We start from the raw sequence: 19,725 nt of genomic DNA, 5'->3' as shown, positions 1-19,725 counted from the left end.
ATGAACGATATCCACAAGGGAACTGGAGTGAACAGGAGGCTTTAATGGAGTGAAACAGCAGGTGCAGAACAGACAGGTAACATCCACAGGTGAGTATACAGTATACTAGGGATGTGACATTTGAAACGAGGCTTCAGAGCTTGTGTCGAGCAATAATGGGCGTGCCAGATGAAGCCTCGATTCGAAGCTTGTGTCGTTAATGGAGAAATCACGTGACCACGACAAACGACGCTTCACTTTCTGCTGAGTCACGTGCACGTTTCGCTTTGTGTGTCAGAACGTTCGAACCCCAGAGCTATTTTATGAGTTCTTTGCCTTATTCACATTTTAGTCACACACAATAATGCATAGATAATATTGTATGTACATATACATGCGTGTGAGCATTATCGAATCGTATGAATATTAACTCAAATATTAGTATATTACCACGCTTGAATGAGTAAATTAATTTATTATATTTACCATTAACACACGTTGTACTCTAAGCTTTATTTGTACACATAACATTAATATTCATCTGAATTTCACCTGCTGGTTGCTTCGTCTGACGGAGCTTCTTACAGAAGCGACTGCTATGTTTTATTAACCAACAGATGGCGCTGTTTTCGACACTCTCGAAGCTTTTAATCTCATCTCCAAACAGTCAGGGGAAAGTCTCGGTGCTTCATTTGAGGCTTCATTTCCCATCACTGGTATATACAAAGAACATCCACAGGTAGGTAATAACAGGTAACATCCGCGGGAAAATAATCAACACAAAATAGCATCCACGGGTAATATAACGAGGTCTGAACTAGCGAACACAACGAAACAACCAGACTCAACAATGAACACAACAAAATACATGGCATATAGTGTCCAGGTGATGAGTGACAGGTGCGGGTGTAATCAGGTGATTATCAAATGCAAGGGATTATGGGGAGTGTAGTCCATGGGTTGTTACAGCTAAATAGCTTGGTTGTTAATCAGTATTGGAACGGGACCCTGAGAACAGACGTTCGTTTACACTTATTGCATACTGTACTATGAAAACACTCTTTATAAACTTTACACAATTATGAATATACACTTTAAAGTCCCAGTGAAATAAAAAAAATAAAAATGCCTATTTTGTCATAAAATATTGCAGTGTTTATTGTAAATAGTTTATCAATGTGAGTCTTTCTCCTTTAAAAATTAGTGTACCCTTATAATCTTTAGCTAAAATCTGAAAATGCACTTCCTTCCTGTAATGACTATCCATCTTAAATGACGTATGTTAGACGGCTTGGGTGGAGCATACGTTAACTCCTCCCCTTCAACTGTCAGTCTGCTGCAAGTTCCATTTCAAAATGCAACGGCTGTTTTTATACATCCAATCAAATCGCAGAGAAAGACGAAAGCCACGCCCACTATTTTCTCATTAGATATTCAATTTCACTCGGAAATGCATCAAAATATGGAAGTAAAAACGATAGCAACTTCCGGTTCACGGGGACTTTGGCCGTTTCTCAATTCCAAGAAGGCAAAGAACGGACTTGTGTTCTTGTGGAGAGCGGTCTTGCGACGCAGCATCGGAACCATATATGTCTGTGCTCGGAACAACAAATTTGGATGGACACGCTGCAGTGACTTCTGTGACTTAAAGCGGGTTCCGTAAGCGCGCAAGGCTGCATTCGATGCATCCTCGATGTCGAGAACACATCCGGGTACTTCCATGCTTTCTCTGTTCTTGAGTATTGGAAACGGACTTTGACGGTTATTGATGACATAGAGCGAGAAGAACACGAGGACACAAGACCGCTGAAGAACGCATATGTGACCCTGGATCACAAAACCAGTCTTAAGTAGCACGGGAACATTTTTAGTAAAAGACAAAAATACATTGTGTGGGTCAAAATGATCAATTTTTCTTTTATGCCAAAAATCATTAGGATATTAAGTAAAGATCATGTTCCATGAAGATATTTTGTAAATTTCCTACCTTAAATATATAAAAACTTTATTTTTGTGAGTGGATGGTCTGCCACAGTGCCCCTGATAAAGAACTTCAAAGGCGATTTTCTCAATATTTAGATTTTTTTGCACTCTCAGATTCCTGAGTTTTAAATGGTTGTATCTGAGCCAGATATTGTCCTATTCTGACAACTCATATATCTATAGAAAGTTTATTTATTCAGCTTTCAGAATATGTAAAAATCTCAATTTTGAAAAATTGACCCATAAGACTGGTTTTGTTGTCCAGGGTCACATATTGAGAACTGGCCTTTAACTTCCAGTACAAATCACAGCATGCTGTACCTGTATTTTGACACCACGATCAACAAATGCATCCAAATGGTATGAACTCCGGCATACTTCTAATAAAAGGCCTAAACAAAATTTCCCGTGTAATGTTAACCCAAATTAACACAATTGAAGAAATATTGATGGATTCTCATTCTCATCTTTCATCATTCGTCATTCTAAGTAACATTCTTCTTTGTCGTTGTATAGTGCGTACCGCCACCTACTGCATCGGAGGATGCAGTATCATGGTTTCAATTTCCTAAAGTGTATTTACACTCTTGCTGCTCACGATACATGTCCTAAAATGCATTTACACAGCAATTGCAGAAATAATATCATGAGATTAAAAATAATTAAAAATGTCTTTAATTTTGAGAAAAGTCTAACCCCACAGATAGGTGACATTCAAATTATGATTTTGATATCTTTGTTGCTTAAAAAAATTGAATGTATCCATCATCATAACCACACCAGCTCTACTTGATCACCAACAGAGGTCATCACAACCTTTCATCTGAATACACATACAGTAGGCCTATAAAACCACATTGTTAAGGGTTTGCAGGTTCCAGCATGAAAAAATATGTATTGTTGTCTTACTGTAAATAGATAAAAATAAAGTCAAATCAATAGTTGGATAAATAAAAATAATTTTCTCATTTTCTTTATATTAATATATTTTTATAACTCAGGATGCTTGCAACACAACAGCAAGAATCTTACCTCTTGCTGTTGTGTTGCTTTTTTTATATGACAGCATAACAGTATATCTTCTTAAATATATTATACATTAAATATATTATATTATTTCCATAAATAAAATACACACATACATAAAGGAATTTTCAATTGCCTGTAATTTTTCTTGACTACACTCTACAGAAACGTTGCCTGGGGCTGCTGTCCGTCTCTAATTCTTTCTCTCTGTATGTGTCTGTTGTAAATAAAGAATGGTAACATCTGACCGCTTCAGTCTAGACATATGCCCGGTTAACCGAAAATATATATCACGTGATTTTTGCACAACTTGTGAGTGAAGTACGGTAAAATGCTGCTGCATCCGAAAGCCAGAGGGCGCTCTCGTGCAGAAACTCCAAATACCTGCAGAAGAAGACCATACCACATGTAGTTCTAGGAAATGCCTAAGGACATGTTTTTATCACCGATCCTCAAGCCTCCTCAGGTATTTTTATGATAATAAAGTATATTTATAATGATCATGTTTGATGGGTGTTGCTTTTTCAAATGCACGTTATAAGCGACTCAAGCTCGCACTGCTTTTAGATCGAGCAGCATTTCCTACTGATCCCAGAGCCGTGCTTCACCGACAAGCTACGCATCAATAAAATAAACGATACCTTGCATTATCGCAGCCAGCTCGGTTTCAGCAGGATTAGGTGGTAACCGCGGTTAACCGGGTACATGTCTACAGTAAGACATTTACTTTTATTTGTATTCCATACATAGAAATTGAATGGTTGCTGCAGCTGTCTGATGCTTATATTCTGTCTATTTTGTGTTACAAAAGTAATACGTTTTTTTTTTTTATTACTATAAAGAAGGGAATACCTAAGCATACTTATTCAAAAACTACAATAACCACCACCACATTTTTTCCATTATTTATTTTAATTCAGTCATTAATACAAGATCATTAATACATTTTCTCAATTTTGTCACACGGTAAACAAAGATGAAGTCAAATATATAATTCAAAAGGTACCAAATAATCTTGCAAAGATTTGGCTATTAGGTTTAGTAATGTCACAATGCTCAACATGCTGTGATATGCTTTTGGGGGTCTGGTTGTCATGGACAATGAGCCAGAAATATCTAGCCACTAAACGGCAAGATTTAAAATCACTTTGGATAGTTAAATACCCCGAATATTCCCCACAGTAAGTGGCAGCTGACAAAAGAATGTAAAAGTCACATTCGTTTGAAAATGTTCTTTTCACAAATGAAATTCAATTCGGAATAGCATGAGTTGGCTTGCCATGTTTTAATGGAGGGACGGTTTGTTGTGATTTTAACACAGAATTTATTTTCCAGATTCATGGGTTGGTCTGGACTCCAGAACCTGAAAATTATACAAAAAGACACCAATTATTGACCTTCATTTCATACCGTGTAGTACACTGAGAGCTGTATGGCTCCTAAAAAAATTTACCCAATGGTCAGTGGAAAACCATCCACCCACTTCCACGCTCTTGTGTGATCTCTGTCCTCCAATCCAATCCACACATCTGTGGTACTAGTTTTGGTTAATTTTTTAATAAACTGCTGTGATGACAAAACACTGTTATCAGTTTGATTTCAAATGAAATTTTATATTTATGAATACATTAAGTCATCCCTCCATCATTCTATTTTATCCAGTTCAAGGGCCATGGTAATTTGTGACATCATTTTGACAATGCCAATATGCACCATCCAACTAATTCCCATTTTTGCAACGCAGAAGAAGATTCAAATTTTTAGTATTTGTTGTAATGCTTGAATTTTTGTAAACAAATATGGTTATGTCAGTCATCTTTGAAAATAGTGGCAATAAATATGGGAATAATGGGAAATTAAAAACTATGATTAATCATACTTACATACAAGCAACACAATGCACACATCTAAATGGTCCTCAATATAGGCTTCATTTGCTTAAAATATAATTTTAGCAATGTATTTTTCTTTCTTTTTTGAAATATGACACAGATTTTTTACAGACTTTGTGAAATTTTAAACTAAGTCTTACCCACCTGTTCCTCAAAGCTGTTTATGATCACCAGATCTGCATTTCTCGCTTTGCAATATTGTCTGCTCTGACTCCATTGCATCTTCTCATTACATGTAGATATGTAGTAAACACTGAAGTTGTAATACCACCAGCCCATATGTATATCTTTATCTGTGTAAAACAAACCAAGATTATCATTTACTTTGATATAGACACAGACATTTAAATCACTGTATTAGGATTCATTCTAACAAATGATTCTAATAAATTACAGTATAAATGATTGAGATTTGCTTAACTGTTCACGAGTTAAACTATAGTTTCACATCCATATTTAACATACTTAACCTTGTGTATCTTATTATTTTGTATATTTTAAAGGGATAGTTCACCCAAAAATGAAAATTCTGTCACCATTTACTCAGACTGTAAAAAAAATGCCTGCACAACAAAAAAAATCTTAGTACTAATTTCCCCTTGCTTTCTCTTGTTCACTCAACTTTTTGGAATAGAAGTTTATTAGTTTTCTTGAGAGGTATAAAAAATTATGTTTAAGTCATTAGTTGTCACAACATAGTCAAGTTTACCTAATGAACAACATAACAAAATATTTTCTGTTTGCTGAACATAAATAAAGAATATAAATTGGTTATTTAAAAATAAGAAAATATATTTGTCTTTTACTACAACTTGTTTTCTGCCTCAAACATTATTATCACAAAGTGTTATGGATAAATGAGTTGACTTTTGAGAATCTCCTGGACATGCCTATGTTAAACTTATGAACTATTATAAAGACTATATCCTGTTTGCCCAATTGTCTTGCACTCTTTGAGTAATACCTATCTCATCTCTATAGTATCATTACAGCCTGATAGCATTTTTCCATCCTTTTGCTACTGTTTAAGTAATAAAAAGGTCCTAAAACAGGTCCATTTGAAGTTACTGACTGCTCCTTTATCACTGCTTTCTGAGACATTATGAAATAATTATTCCTGTGCCACTGCTGAATCTGAATACCATTCAGTGAGTCTGAAAGCCATCTGAATATTTTCTACTGTTTTTGAGAAATTTCAATGTATTTTGATGTCACATGCTTTTACGGATCTTCAAGTGCCTTATATGTAGTCCCCTGGTATATTTGCCATAGTTGCCCTTTTGGGTCTGCTGCTTTGTCACCCTCTAAATCCAGTATTACTTGGAGTAAGCCATTTAAAAGAAGAATAGTAGCTTATCTCTCTTTGTTATGCAACATTGGACTGATTATACTTTATCAACACAAAAGCCTGTTCTTTTATGTAAGCCTGTTTTTAATAAATAGTTATGCATATTATGATCAAATATATTGTGTATTTTGTATAAATTGTCTATTGCGAGACTAACCCCCACCACAAAAAAGTCTTATGGTGGGGACCCCTATAAGACTTGATTTAATTCGAGCACTGCACAAACCTCAAGCATGGTAATAATCAAAAAACATCATTCATTAAAAAAACTCTAAACACAACAGATAACTAACAGTAACAACGAGATTAAAGCATAAATTAAGCCAGCAAGAACTAAAACACTAATGTTTAAAAGAAAAACAAATAAGAAACACCGAATTGAACATGGTGCAGTGCATCTTGGGAACTTTCAAGCTCTTGCTATATTGTTTGTTCATTGTACATTGACGTAACTCGATTTTTTACATTTATAGAGGTCTTTTTGTGTGAACTTGCAAAGAATTTTTCACACAACTCAAATTTTTAAGTTGTTTGGTTACATGAATTAACTTACTAAAAGAAGTTCTGTGAACTTTTTCATGGACTTTTGCTCAACCAACACAACAAAATTAGTTGTTTGAACTTTTTTTGAGTTGAGTTTTTTACAGTGCACCCTTTTCTCATTCCAAACCTATTTGACTTTTTTTGTTCTGCAGAACACAAAAGATATTTTGAAGAATATTGTAACCGAACAACGATGAAGAGAATTTTCATTTTTGGGTGAACTATCCCTGTATAGAGAGCTAAAAGGACGTTTTGCTGCAGCAAATTTAAGAATATAAATCAGAAAGTATCCCTTTAATTCATATAATCATTTGTTATCTATTCAAAGATTACTTACTCACTTCCGAGAGAGCTTTCAGTAAATCGTCTCTTTGTAAAGTCAGGTTTTGAATGCTTTCTAGCTGTCCTTTTCCTGTAATAGTATACATGACATGCTGTGTTATGGTACAGGCCAGCAGAAGAGTACACACTAGTCCCAGACACACTGAAGCGATTCCATTACAGCAGAGACATCCTAAAACCGAATACAGGACACATGCTAAAATACATCAAAACACTAGTTTTCAATCAAATGTTAAAGGGATAGATAAATGTTGTCATATTTACTCATGTTTATGTCGTTTTTAGCACTACAGGAACATCATATCTCATGGCACTAACAACGCTGATGTTAGGGGTTCAATTCTCAGGCAACACACATACCGATTAAATGTATAATGAAATATAATCTGATGTTCTTTAAATTGAGTTTTTACCTTTTGTTTGATGTCCAGAGTTGTTTCTTTTATGTCCCACACGCTGATTTGATATGACAAACTGGTTGTTTCGATTATGATGTAAGGTTTGATATGTGTCTGAAATGGACTCCAGGCTATATCCATCCATAGACATTCTTACTGATGGTAAGGGGATCTCCAGTTTTAAGTACAGCCTTTAATCATTTAGCTCAGCTCTCTGAGCGTGCCATTTGTCTTTGGTTAAAGAGGAAGCTGTGGATACAGAAAGGTTGGTCTTCTCTCTAAAGACCTCAGCTGTACCTCTAATTGGCTTTTTAGGTCTACATCTTAACTGCCTCATTTGGTGGAAAAGGAAATAATACAAAACCAGTCTAATATTAGCTATAAAATCCCCAAACAATAGTTGTGATGGACCACACAATGATTCACTAGAGGATGTGGTGTTAAATTTATTTGGTACATTTTAAGATGTGGGTGAAGAGACACAGAACTTTTCGAAATGTTTTCTCACGTAGTTTTGTATTTGTATGGTACGTCATAATCTTTGACACAAACTGACACAAAAATCCCCTGGAAATTTCCGTGTAACCTAACCTATTTTTATCATCAGCACACTTATTGTATTACTGCTGCCCAGAGGTGGACGAAGTACACAACTTCCTTACTTGAGTAAAAGTAAAGATACTATCAAATTCATTCTCAGCAGTATTACAGAACAATTCACCCAATTTAATCTTTGATGAGGACCTTTAACATGGAATGAATAGTAAAACATTACATGACAGCAAACCTCTTTGCCATCACTCCTATTCTCCTTTTCTATCTGTTTATCTATTATCCTATTTCTATCTATTCTACATAATTAATATGTGCCATCATGAAAAATGATTTTAAGTTTATTTCATTACATAACATGAGTATAATGGTTTGTAGACACCTTTTCAAGTGGCGACAATGTTTTTTCAATAATTCCACAAGATGGCAGCATCTACTGAACAGAATAATCACTGCCGAGCCGACCGCATGTGAGTTCCGGATTTACTATTACATTTAGGCCTTTATTTAGGCAGATTATTCTAAACAAAATTTGTTCAAATGTGTGTGAAATATATGTAATATTTATTGTGCCGAGAATAAAAAAATCATTTTAAATGGTTTACAAACATCTTGTAAATTGTGTAAAGGCTTAATGTAATGAACAGAATCGTATGTGTGGCAAATCCCCACATCCTGCCGTTTGTGTAAATCTACAGCGCATTGCATAATAAGCATGAATTCAATATGTATCTCGAGTATAGAGAGCGCATTCATAATCTCTTACTCTCCCCAAATCATCCAGAATCCCTCTTCTTCTCTAACTGAATTTTAAAGCAATCACACTATCTTCTAGTGTTTTACAGAGTCAAGCTTTGTGAGCATAATTAGGCCTAAATTTAATCTAACAAAATATTCCCTTACATTCATGATTAATGAATCCAGCCGCAAATGGAAAGATAGATGCGACTTGTTTATTGGCGAGTGCTTGTTGTTATTGTATTAAGTTGTACCACAAGGGTCGACTCTGAGGTGCACTGCAGGTTCAAAACAACCTTATTATCTCAACGTTCACTCCATCAACTACATGTCAGTCCTGCAGATAATCCTGCACATTTTCAAATAGGCCGATTTTCAGGGTGAACCTGTAGATTTTTTCTCTTACTTAAAGTGCAGCCTCAACTCGCCATTTCATTATTCACCTCGAGTCCCGTGTCTGTCGCATTGCTCTGGAATAAATGGACTCGACACAGTGTTTACTCTTTGCCAACTTTGTACCTGTTTGAAGAACTTCTATAGACATCTCCACAGCCAACACTTTCCTTTGCTCAATAGCAAACAGAGACAAAACACAGTCGGTCAATACAGTTAGCAGTTGCTTTAAAAAAGAAGCACACACCAGGTCGCGCACACACCACCTCAAAACATACTGTCTTTATTCAAATTTACAAAAAAGAAAAAATACAACATAATAAATACATTTGATTTAGTACACGCCATTGTGAAATCTTCCGTACCAACTGAGCCCCACTTGGGGCTGGAACAATGCAGTCCAAGAAGGCAGAAACGAGGATTAATGCAGTAATACCCCAAACCAATTTACAACTGACCTAAACACCTGATAAACCCATGGAATGAAAAAGAGGCATTTTTTATTGTTCCACAAAGAGAAACAGTTTTGTGAGGGTGACTTCAAAAAGGATCGTTAATAGGGATTCATTTGTTACACTTTTTACCATACAATTAAACAGACATATCTTATATATTTCATTGAAGACCACAAATGGCTTTTCACACTTGAAATTATTCAACCAGGGTCATTCCTAACTCTGGATCAAGTTATCCTGGGTTATCTTGTTCTATGCTTTGCACGGTTACGACTTTCAAGGTACGACTTTCCTAGGTATTCAGGCGTCATAGTTTCACACTGTACATTCGTTAATCCTGGGTTAACAATTTTATTTGCATATTAATGAGGTCAAAAACAATGATGTACTGCATAGTGCACCCTGACCAGTGTTAATAAACACGTGATCTCTTAAAATGACACACTGACTGAAAATTCATGCTGGCTGATTTAAAGGGGCAGTTCACCCCCCCAAAAAATCATGTACACACCCTCGAGTTGTTCCAAATCTGTATGAATGTTTTTTTCCTGATGAACACAGAGAAAGATATTTTGAAGAATGCTTGTAACCAACCACCATTGACTACCATGGTAGAGCAAATTACAATGGTAGTCAGAAGTGCCTCAGAACGGTTTGATTTCCTAAATTCTTCAAAATTTTTCTTTGCTAGTCAATGGTGACCAAGAAATGTTGTTATTACTCGGTTAAAGGGACAGTTCACCCAAAAATGAAAATAATTTCCTCATTAACTCACCCTAAAGTTATTCCAAATCTATGGTAATCAGTGGTGACCAGTAACTGTTTGGTTACAAGCATTTTCCAAATATCTTTCTCTGTGTTCATCAGAACAAAGAAATTTACACTGTGTCTACACCGGACGCGACACAACACGACACGCTTGTTCTAATGGGATTTAAAATGATTAAGAGTTCTAATGCGTTCTATCGTCGTGTTGCATCGCGCCGCGTCCGGTGTAGACACGGTGTTATACAGATTTGGAACAACTTGACCCTAGTGAAAAATAAATATACTAAAATGTATTTGAAATACATTTATTTTATGCTAAGTATACTGCAAATCCATTCACATCTTATGTACTTAATGAAAATACACTGCGATTGTATTTGTGATATACTAAATTGGTATACTTAAAGTCTGCTAAATTACAACTAATTTTGTACTTAATATATTTGAATTGTGCAGAAATAGTGCTGAAGTCCAACTAAAGATACATTTAAGTGTATTTGATTGTGCTAAAGTGGAACTATTGCAAGTATGCTTCAGGTACACTTTAAATATCTTGCACTGAAAGATTGATTTTATTAAAAAAAGCATAAAATCCTTATCAAAAGTGACATTAGAACACATTTTTATTAAAACACAGGCTTAGGAAGAAATGTGCATTGTGTTTAAATGGTTCTCCAAATAACGTTTAATTATAATTTTATATCAGTAATATGTTTATAGTAATATATATATCAGTAATATATTTACTGACAGTCATGTCAGTAAATATGTTAATACATTTAAACTATACTTAGCATTAAATAAATGCATTTTAAATAAATTGTTTTTTTACTAGGGGAGGGTGAGTAAATGAAGACAGAATTGTCATTTTTGGATGAACTGTTCCTTTAAATAGCCAAAAAAAAACATCAATAGATTTACTGATCACCTTCCAACATTTCTCTTAGATGCTAAAACAAGCATGTGAAAGTTTCTGCAACTGTACAAAGTGTATGAAAATTTAATGAGGTAAGCACCAAGAAAGTTTATGATTGGCTATTCATTGCTAAACAATGCACTTTAACATTCTAGCACCACGTTGTTTCAAACTGTATACCAAAAGCAGTACTAACCCTGCTTTGTAGGAGAGTTTCCTAACCCAGGATTAAACTGCACTATATGGACAAAAGTACATACAAAATAGCAACAATGGCATAATAAAGAATTTTGCTTCTATCTTTGTTGCAAAAGTTTTGGAAGGGCCCTTTTCTGTTCTGAAATGACTGCACCCCTGTGTACAAGTCATTGATGGGTTTGGTACAAGGTGTTCAGCTGGGTTCAAGCGTGAGCTTTATGCAGACCCATCAAGTTCTTCCTGTGCTTTGTGCTCGGGGGCATTTTCATTTTGGAATAGAAAAGGGCCTGCCCATAAAATTGCTATAAAATTAAAAGCACACAATTCTCTAGAATATCATAATATGCTGTAGCATTACGATTTGTACTCATGCGAATGACTACTTGCTCATTAGAAGGGGGCGTACCAATAAGTTTGCTTCTATCTTTCTAAAATAGTCGGTGAACCCAAGAAGAAAACCCAGGGTTACGTGTGAATGTGAAAAGCCCTATATTGGATCAAGCATGACATTTGTTGGGTCTGAATTGGGTGAAGCCCCCTGTATTGGTTCTCTCTCGACCTGTGTGCATGGTTGTGCATGATACAGTGGTTCTGGTTTAGTCCAGTCACAGTGAGTCAGAGTCCTTGTGGCCACAGACAGTATGATTAATCGGGACATCAGGGTGTGAGAGCGTGTGCTCAACCCTGAATGAGGAATGGAAAAATGACTTGGCGCAGTTACACATTTTCAGGTAATTCAGGTCCTCTTTCATATTTAATTCAACTGTCCCTTTTTGAGAAGAGTACGTTTAAATCCAACAGTTTAATCCAGAGTCTTCCAGTTATATCCAGTAGCATCGGGTCCTCTCAATGCACTATTCTATATAATGTTCCCCTTCATAGCTGTTCATTTAGTTTATGTTTTGTTTTGTTACTTGAAGACTACAGTACTGTACGGTTGTCACTTGTCACAATGGCATTCAGTAATATTTACATTTAAGTGCATTTACATATAACAATTTTCATGTTTCTTTGTTTTTTCAATAAAAAAACAACAACATTTATGTCTTTTTAAACATCGTGTATAAAAGTGCACTGAAGCTGAAGCACATCTGTCAGCTGTTGCAGATCGTCATAACCTTTCGGTGTGGGATTTTAGCCTCATGGGTTTTCAGATCAAATCTCTCAATGTATTCGTGTTGCACAATATTAACACTGTGTTGTAATTTTGTGATCTTTTCGCAACTTTCTAAACAATCTGTTCTTGGCGACACGTGTGAATCACATTAAACCCTGACAAACAAGCCACATTAAAAAGTCAAAGCAGAGTTTTCAAGCAGGGTTTGAAATTGATGTTTGTTTTTGTCTGTGAAAATGTGTGCGTATATGTAAGAATCTTTGTGCAAACACGTATTCGGGACCGGACTGTAATATTCAGTGCTTTTCTTTTGAAACGAAATAGACTGAATAATTCAATTCTTTTGCTTTGTGAATGTATAAACAATTTCTGTACAAACATGAATTTCCTGTGAGAAGTTATGGAACGCATGAGGAAGTTTCAGAACTTCTCATCTTTTCATCCTTGTGTTACTGACAGTGGTGACGTTGTCTTGCCACAAAAATACAAGTTAAACTCTCTCTCTCTCTCTCTCTCTCTCTCTCTTTCTCTCGTGTGCTCGCTCTCGTAATTAAATGCCATCTAGAATACAGTTAACTTTGCTTTTCACTTTGCCAAACACACTTGAGGAATGTTGAATAAAGACACTCAAGCTCTCCGAGTGTCTCTCTACTCACACTTCAGCTTTTCAACACTTATTGCTTCAAATTACATCAATCACTCCCTCCAATGCCTTCTTCTCTCTCTCCCTATCCTGCATTCATTTTTCCTTGTCTTCCCTTATTACCTTTCCACTTCATCTCTTCCTCCTTACCTTTCTCTTTCCATTATTCTAGCTCTCGTTGCCTTTTAATCACTGTCCCACCCCAGCCTCTCTCTCTCTCCGTCTCTCTCGCTCTATTTTTCTCAGACATTCGCCAGCTCCTCATCTCCAGACTGCTCCTCTTTCTCCTCCCGTTCTCTCTCTTTGTGCTTTTGGCTTGACTCTGCATCTCCCTCTTTATCTTCTTCTCCCTCCTTCTCTTTCTCTCTGAAAAGCTGCGCTAGTTTCTGGAACTGTGGGCCCCAATCTTCCAGCCCCGCTCCCCAAACCTCCTTCTCTGCCTCCTTCCCTCCCTCGCTGTCCAGAGAGCTAAGCGACCCTGCACGTGACCCTGTACCCTCCAGCCCGTACACCTGCACCGAGTCGTAAGGAGGCTGCGAGGGGTCAAAAGTGACCTGTGCCAGCCGTAGACGCAGGAACTCGCCGACCCTGAGGGCCAGAGAGTGAGTCCCTCCTACGGGGGCACCCCGTCCCGATGCCTCAAGTGCTGAGGGCCAAGCTCCACCATAACCCAGGATGCCCCCGAACGCTCCCCGCCCCTGCCCGGGGTAAGGAAGAAGGTGGGGAGTCATATCTCGCCTGCCCAGTGGGTATCCCGTCATACCCAACCGTTCATGCCAGTCTCCCATGAACCCTCCACCCTCCGGGTACATCCCAGCACATGTGCTCCCACTCATGGGAATGCTGCCTTCTCTCTCGGGCCTCCCCACTACAAAACCCCTCCCCATCTCCAGCCCTTTCCGGCCCAGAGTCCCTGGGTAGTCCCTCTGCTGCTCCCCCTGCAGGATAGTGGCGTAATTGCCGCTGACGGACTGCATTTCCGTGCTTCCGTTGGCGGCGTCCACACCCCCAGCGTGGCTGGCCTCTGCAGTACCGCTCCTGTTTAGTGCGAGACTGGCCCGCGAGGGGTGCCGCCCAACTCTCGGAAGAGTGGAGGAGTCACACATCCACCCACCCACGGGGCCCGTCCCAGCAACCGTTCCGGATCGGGTCAACACCAACTCTCGTTCACGGGGCGCCGTGTCCGCCTGGACCTGTAGGGCGCGGGGAGGAGCAGGAAAGTTAGAATGGGAGGTAAGGATGAGTCTGTTCTTCTGTTATGGGTGTGAGAGAGAAAGGATGGTTAAGAGAGGGTCAATATTAGAAGGAAGAAAAGCAGAGCGAGAATTCAGACACGATGATCAGGTGAAAACAGTAAAAATATGAAAAAGGTGAAGTGAGACAGAAGAACGTGTGAGTAGAGAAAGAAAGCACGAGTCGGGTACATTCGAAACATATGGAAGAGTGAGAAAAAGACGCAGAGTTCACTGAAGCTGAAAGAGGTTAATTGAGCTCTAAAAGGAGCTAACGCTACACTGTGAGATGAGGATGAGGGGAGAAAGAAACTGTGAGAAATAACACATGAGAACACATCTTCATCATCAACCTGCTGAGAGTGCCTGATTTAGTGAAATGCCCAAAAAAGTTGTACACGCCAACTTTATTCAGGTGCAAGTATTAATATTTATTTTTATCAATGTATAACCAATATATGCTAAATGTTTTTAAAGGAACAGTTCATATAAAAATATAATTCTGTCAGAGGAATTGGAAGAATGCTTGTAAACAAATAGTTCTTGGTCACCACTTACTACCATATTAGACAAATATTTGTAAATTTCTTTGTTCTGTTGAACACAAATGGGGATATTTTGAAGAATGTAGGAAAGCAAACCGTTCTGGGGCACTTTTGACCATTGTCATTTTTCCTAGTCAATGGTGGCCAAGAACTGTTTGGTTAAGCAGTCTTCCAAATATATTTCTCTGTGTTCATCAGAACAAAGAAATTGATACAGATTTGGAACAACTTGAGGGTGAGTAAATGATGACAGAATTTTTATTTTGGGGTGAACTGTCCTTTTAAGTTATTATATAAATATACATATGCATTCTGTACGTTTTAGTATAAAAAAATGAAAGTAATCAGTATACGTGAGAAATCATAAAGACATCCCAGTATTTTTTACACATTCAAACCATCTGGTATGTATTTATACTAAATGAAGAGATGTGTATATGTACTGCTAACTAAACAGCAATGGATAATGAATTGAAATAGGATGAATAAATCAAATAAGACAAATCATTTAAATAGTCTTTTTTAGAGTTATAATGTCAAATAGTGTGTATTTGATTTCAATACAATTTAAACAACATATTAATTCTAGGTATCATATTGTGTTCTAAATATAATCTTGAATGAAACAATTGCTAACAGGAAATAAATGAATATCACATGAAGGCTTGTCAACAATCTGGCAGCATTGGGTGTGAGATGGGTTTTCTGTTCAACGCGACGGTGCGAATTCAATTAATATCTGCCTTAAAATCACATTAATTTACTCACGCAGTTACTGCTTCTGAAACTATTTTTTGAATTGATAAATCACTTTGCTGGTGCAATTTAATGTGTTGACACCACCCATTACTTTGTGCTCGTATAAAAGGTACTACTTATATTGCATATTAATTAAGGGAAATCCATGAAAACGGTTGCGTTATTTTATGCATTATTTAATACTGTATGTTACAAATCAGCTCAGGCTTTTTTATGTGGTTTGTATGTTTATGTGGCTTAGTAAATCAAGGGCCTTAGCAATAACTAACTTAGGAACGTGTGTAATAGTGCACATTTGTTAGGCTGTGTTAACACACAGTGCGAATAGGATGCATTCTAGCGTCTAAAAGCAGTTGATCGGACTATGGATCAGAACGAAAAAGTCTTCACAAAAACAAAAAAGTCCTCGCATAAAACAGATGTCTGCAAATTGTTTGATAAAATAATAAAAACATCGCTCAAAACAGGCAATGTGGAATCTGAAAGTAATTGTCTTGAAATGTATTGCTAAAGGTGGAATTTGTTAAAGGGGTGGTGCAACGTTGTGTCATGCATTCTGACAATGTTACAATGTTAAACGTGCTGTCTTCTCATGCTTAACATGATCAACTTGTCAAAAAACGAGTTGGGCGTATTACGTAGTATTTCTGTGCTCGATACACTCCCCCAGCGATCATACAGGTTTCAGAAAGTTTTTTTTGAACATATAAAACTGTTATAAAACAATTTTTCTTAGTCCCTTATTGGACAATTCTCCCGGAAAAGCACACGGCAGCAAGGAGAGCAGGAGAAGGAGCATGCGCAGACGTCACTTTCACTGTTTGTTCACTGCATTTGGGTGATGAATGTTATATAAACGGTGGATATAACGCTGGATTTGGAGATCGTTTGAAACTGATATATGGAGCCGTCCCAGCGCTAAAAGATGCCGGACATGAACCGCATACGGTGAGTGAAACTGATGTCTGTGTTTTGTTGGCAATGGGTGCGCACGTGCTTTAGTTCAGCCTACCCCTCCCCCCGCACGTGCCGTATGCTTTCGGAAATAATCTTACAGCTGTATCTATCTTTTATAAATGTGATCAAACTAAATACTCTTCGAAGACACGAAGTATGCAATACTACTCTATAGGTACTCAAGATTAATATGAGATTGGCAGAAACCGTGTGTGTTAGGGCCGCTTTAAACAAGTGGTATCTTGATGGCTGTTGCGATGGAGAGAATTAGTTTAGATTTTCAAAGAGTGTTTACCGTGTTGACACCCACACAAAAAAAAACTAGAGTCTAGATAAACGTGCGATGATAAATGTTCCAGTGGGGTAAAGTTGTTAGTAGACATTTTCTTAATTTTCTTAGTTAAAGGTTTATATACAGTATCTTTGATTTGTAGAGCTCACGTCGGTTACATCAAAGTCTACATCAACCAGTTTTATAGCTCCACATGAATTATGTTTCAGTTCTATTTGAAGTTGCAACTTTACTCGCCAGTTGGCAAGTAACTTCCTTTTATTTATTCAACAAAGCCAATCTGTATTTACGCTTGATAAGTGTTATTTTTAGAGCCTGTCTACTACCATCAAAGATTATATGACACTATAACTGTCTTAATAAAGAAAAGTTAACCAGAAAAAAAATATTTTCTAAACATGAACAAAGAGAGAAGCATTTTTACCCAGTCCAGATCCTGGCTTTGACTCTGACTCTGCTGGGCGTCACTGCTCAATTCCTCTTTCGAGTCGTTTTTTCTTGGTGTTCCACCTTCAGATGTATTTGCTCCTTCTTGCGATACCCCCGGCCCTTCTTTAGAGCAGTGACCAGCTTCTGCTAAGGCCGCATATATGGCCCCAGGTTCCAGAGGCCCAACCACAGCTGTCTGGTTCTGTATGACGAGAGAGTGGTCCGGTTGACCTCCGGGGAAGTGGTAAGCCAGCTCCGACAATCCACGTTCATGTGAAGGACGCAGCACGGGCAGGGTCTGGCTGCTGTAGCACAGCCGTCCATACAGAGGGGGTCCTTGATTGTTGTACTGCCCGGGGTCCAGCGCTCCGGCTTGAACCCAGCTGCTGTACGCACAAGCTTTGTCTTGGGTCTGATGTGAATAACGTCTGGGAGAACAGAGAATCAATTGAATCCAACAAAGAAATTACACACATTCATGTTATTTCAAACTTGTATGACGTTTTTTGCAGAACCCAAAAGAAGATGTTTTAAAGGCTGTAACCCAACAACATTGGAGCCCATTGACTTCAATTATATGGACACAAAACCACTAAGACATTTCTCAAAATCTTCTTTTGTATTCCACAGTAGAAAGAGTCATATACAGGTTTTGAAGGATAGACTTTTATTTTTGGGTGAACCGTCCCTTTAAATGACCCCCGATGAGCCACACTCACATGTTCCTGCTGTCCAGGGTGCGATACCCTCTGCGTGCATTATGTGGGGCGCTCTGCAGTGCTGTGATGTCAAACGCAGCCGTGTCCGCCTCGCCCCCTCCTTCATCGTCATACGTGATGATGTTTTCCCTTACATCATCCTCTTCTAATGGCGAAAGAGAGTCTCTTTTCTGCCGGCGCAGGGACAGAGATAAAGCGCTGACAGCTAGAGGAGGGAGGGGGAATAGAGAGGGATGGAGAGAGAAAAAGAGTTAATGTTATGTGTTGCCATTTATAAAAAGAGAGGACTGTGTTTGTGCTGGGTGACAAATTTTCACAATAAAATTGCAGGGTGCTACTGAAAGACAGATACTCAAAAGCCACATTAGAACAGCTGGCAAATTGCGGCCTGTTTCACACATCCTGCATCTGTGACGCATATTCGTTCCAGCACTCGTATTAACAGGTTAAAGCAATCACGGCACATGCACGATACCACAAGCAGCACTTTGTCTATTTTTGTTGCACGTGACCTGTTAAACTCAGTGGAGAAAAACATTGAATGTTGTATGTAATGCTTATGGTTGCCCTTTGGGCTTGGGTTTTGTTATTTGTAGATTAATTACAATTTAGCAAATGTGAAAACCTTCCTCTCACAAATCAGATTTCTCTAAGATCAAGTTTATAATCGTTCTCAATGGCCCACTCCAGAAAACACTTGATTTATGGCTGTTATTAAAAGAAATATTTAAAGTAGTAACCCAGAAATCACTTTGTATTCTGTATGGTAGCGCAGCTCTTTTAATGTCACAGAAATGCTGTCGGTGTGAAAGCACGCTGGAAGCCCACTGTAATTACATTTATTCTGTCTGTGCGCAGAATTAAACAGTCTCTGTACAAGCAAATTTCATGGTACATATGGCACTTCTGCACTGAAGAGACAGCATATCAGCAGACACCTAATGATAACTATACACGGATGAAGGTCATGAGTACCTCATTGCTTTTATGAAACAATTATCACATGATAAATATTTTATGGACAGAAATGTTTATTAAAAAAGTTTTTCAAAGCTGCAAACTGTAAGTTTTGCCTCTCTATTGCCATCTCTGTTTGTTTTCTTTACATACGTTTTTAAAGGGATAGTTCACCCAAATCTGAAAAATCTGTCATAATTTACTCACCCTCAAATTGTTCCAAACCTGTATAAATTACTTTGTTCTGTTGAACACAAAGAAAGATATTTGGAAGAATGTTAGTAACTGACAGTTATGGGACATCATTGACTACAATATTACAAAATTTATTGTATTTTTTTCTCTGTTCTTTTGAACACAAAATGAGATATTTTGAGGAATTTAGATAAGCAAACAGTTCTAGGGCACCTTTGACTACCATTTTAAATTTTCTTACTTTGGTAGTCAATGGTGTCCCAGAAATGGTAGTTGCTAACATTTTTCCAAATATCTTTCTTTGTGTTCAACAGAACAAAGTAATTTATACAGGTTTGGAACAACTAAG

General features: G+C 37.6%; 2 protein-coding genes across 6 annotated transcripts in view; both read right to left on the bottom strand.

Moving 5' to 3' along the window:
• Positions 1–4,048: 4,048 nt before the first annotated feature.
• LOC130553766 (C-type lectin domain family 10 member A-like) lies at positions 4,049–7,578 on the bottom strand. Its single transcript, XM_057332897.1, has 4 exons — positions 7,527–7,578; positions 7,109–7,285; positions 5,025–5,173; positions 4,049–4,351 (listed from the first exon to the last, which is right to left on the bottom strand). Exons 2-4 carry the CDS (start codon positions 7,197–7,199, stop codon positions 4,313–4,315), a joined length of 279 nt encoding a protein of 92 aa, XP_057188880.1. The 5' UTR covers positions 7,200–7,285; positions 7,527–7,578; the 3' UTR covers positions 4,049–4,312.
• Positions 7,579–9,451: 1,873 nt separating this feature from the next.
• The window catches only part of LOC130553811 (uncharacterized), a 167,802-nt gene continuing 157,528 nt past the window's right edge, over positions 9,452–19,725 (bottom strand). For all 5 annotated transcript variants that reach the window (XM_057332971.1, XM_057332969.1, XM_057332973.1 and 2 more), the window contains 3 exons: positions 18,225–18,429; positions 17,501–17,933; positions 9,452–14,484 (listed from right to left, as the gene is read on the bottom strand). In XM_057332971.1, coding sequence (XP_057188954.1) covers positions 13,534–14,484; positions 17,501–17,933; positions 18,225–18,429 — 1,589 coding nt within the window. In that variant the 3' untranslated portion in view covers positions 9,452–13,533. The remainder of the gene's footprint in view (positions 14,485–17,500; positions 17,934–18,224; positions 18,430–19,725) is intronic.

Source organism: Triplophysa rosa, linkage group LG5 (assembly GCF_024868665.1).
Source record: "Triplophysa rosa linkage group LG5, Trosa_1v2, whole genome shotgun sequence".
Lineage (NCBI taxonomy): Eukaryota > Metazoa > Chordata > Actinopteri > Cypriniformes > Nemacheilidae > Triplophysa > Triplophysa rosa.
Note: the sequence above shows the minus strand (reverse complement) of the source record. Positions and strands in the feature narration are given on the sequence as shown.

Bases quoted from the DNA above. Each gene is read 5' to 3' on its own strand.
- LOC130553766 (XM_057332897.1), bottom strand. From the start codon at position 7,199: ATGTATACTATTACAGGAAAAGGACAGCTAGAAAGCATTCAAAACCTG. The intron at 5,174-7,108 runs GTAAGTAATCTT...TGTTTTACACAG, and splicing joins GAAAGCTCTCTCGGAAGTGA to ATAAAGATATACATATGGGC. The intron at 4,352-5,024 runs GTGGGTAAGACT...TATAATTTTCAG, and splicing joins TAAACAGCTTTGAGGAACAG to GTTCTGGAGTCCAGACCAAC.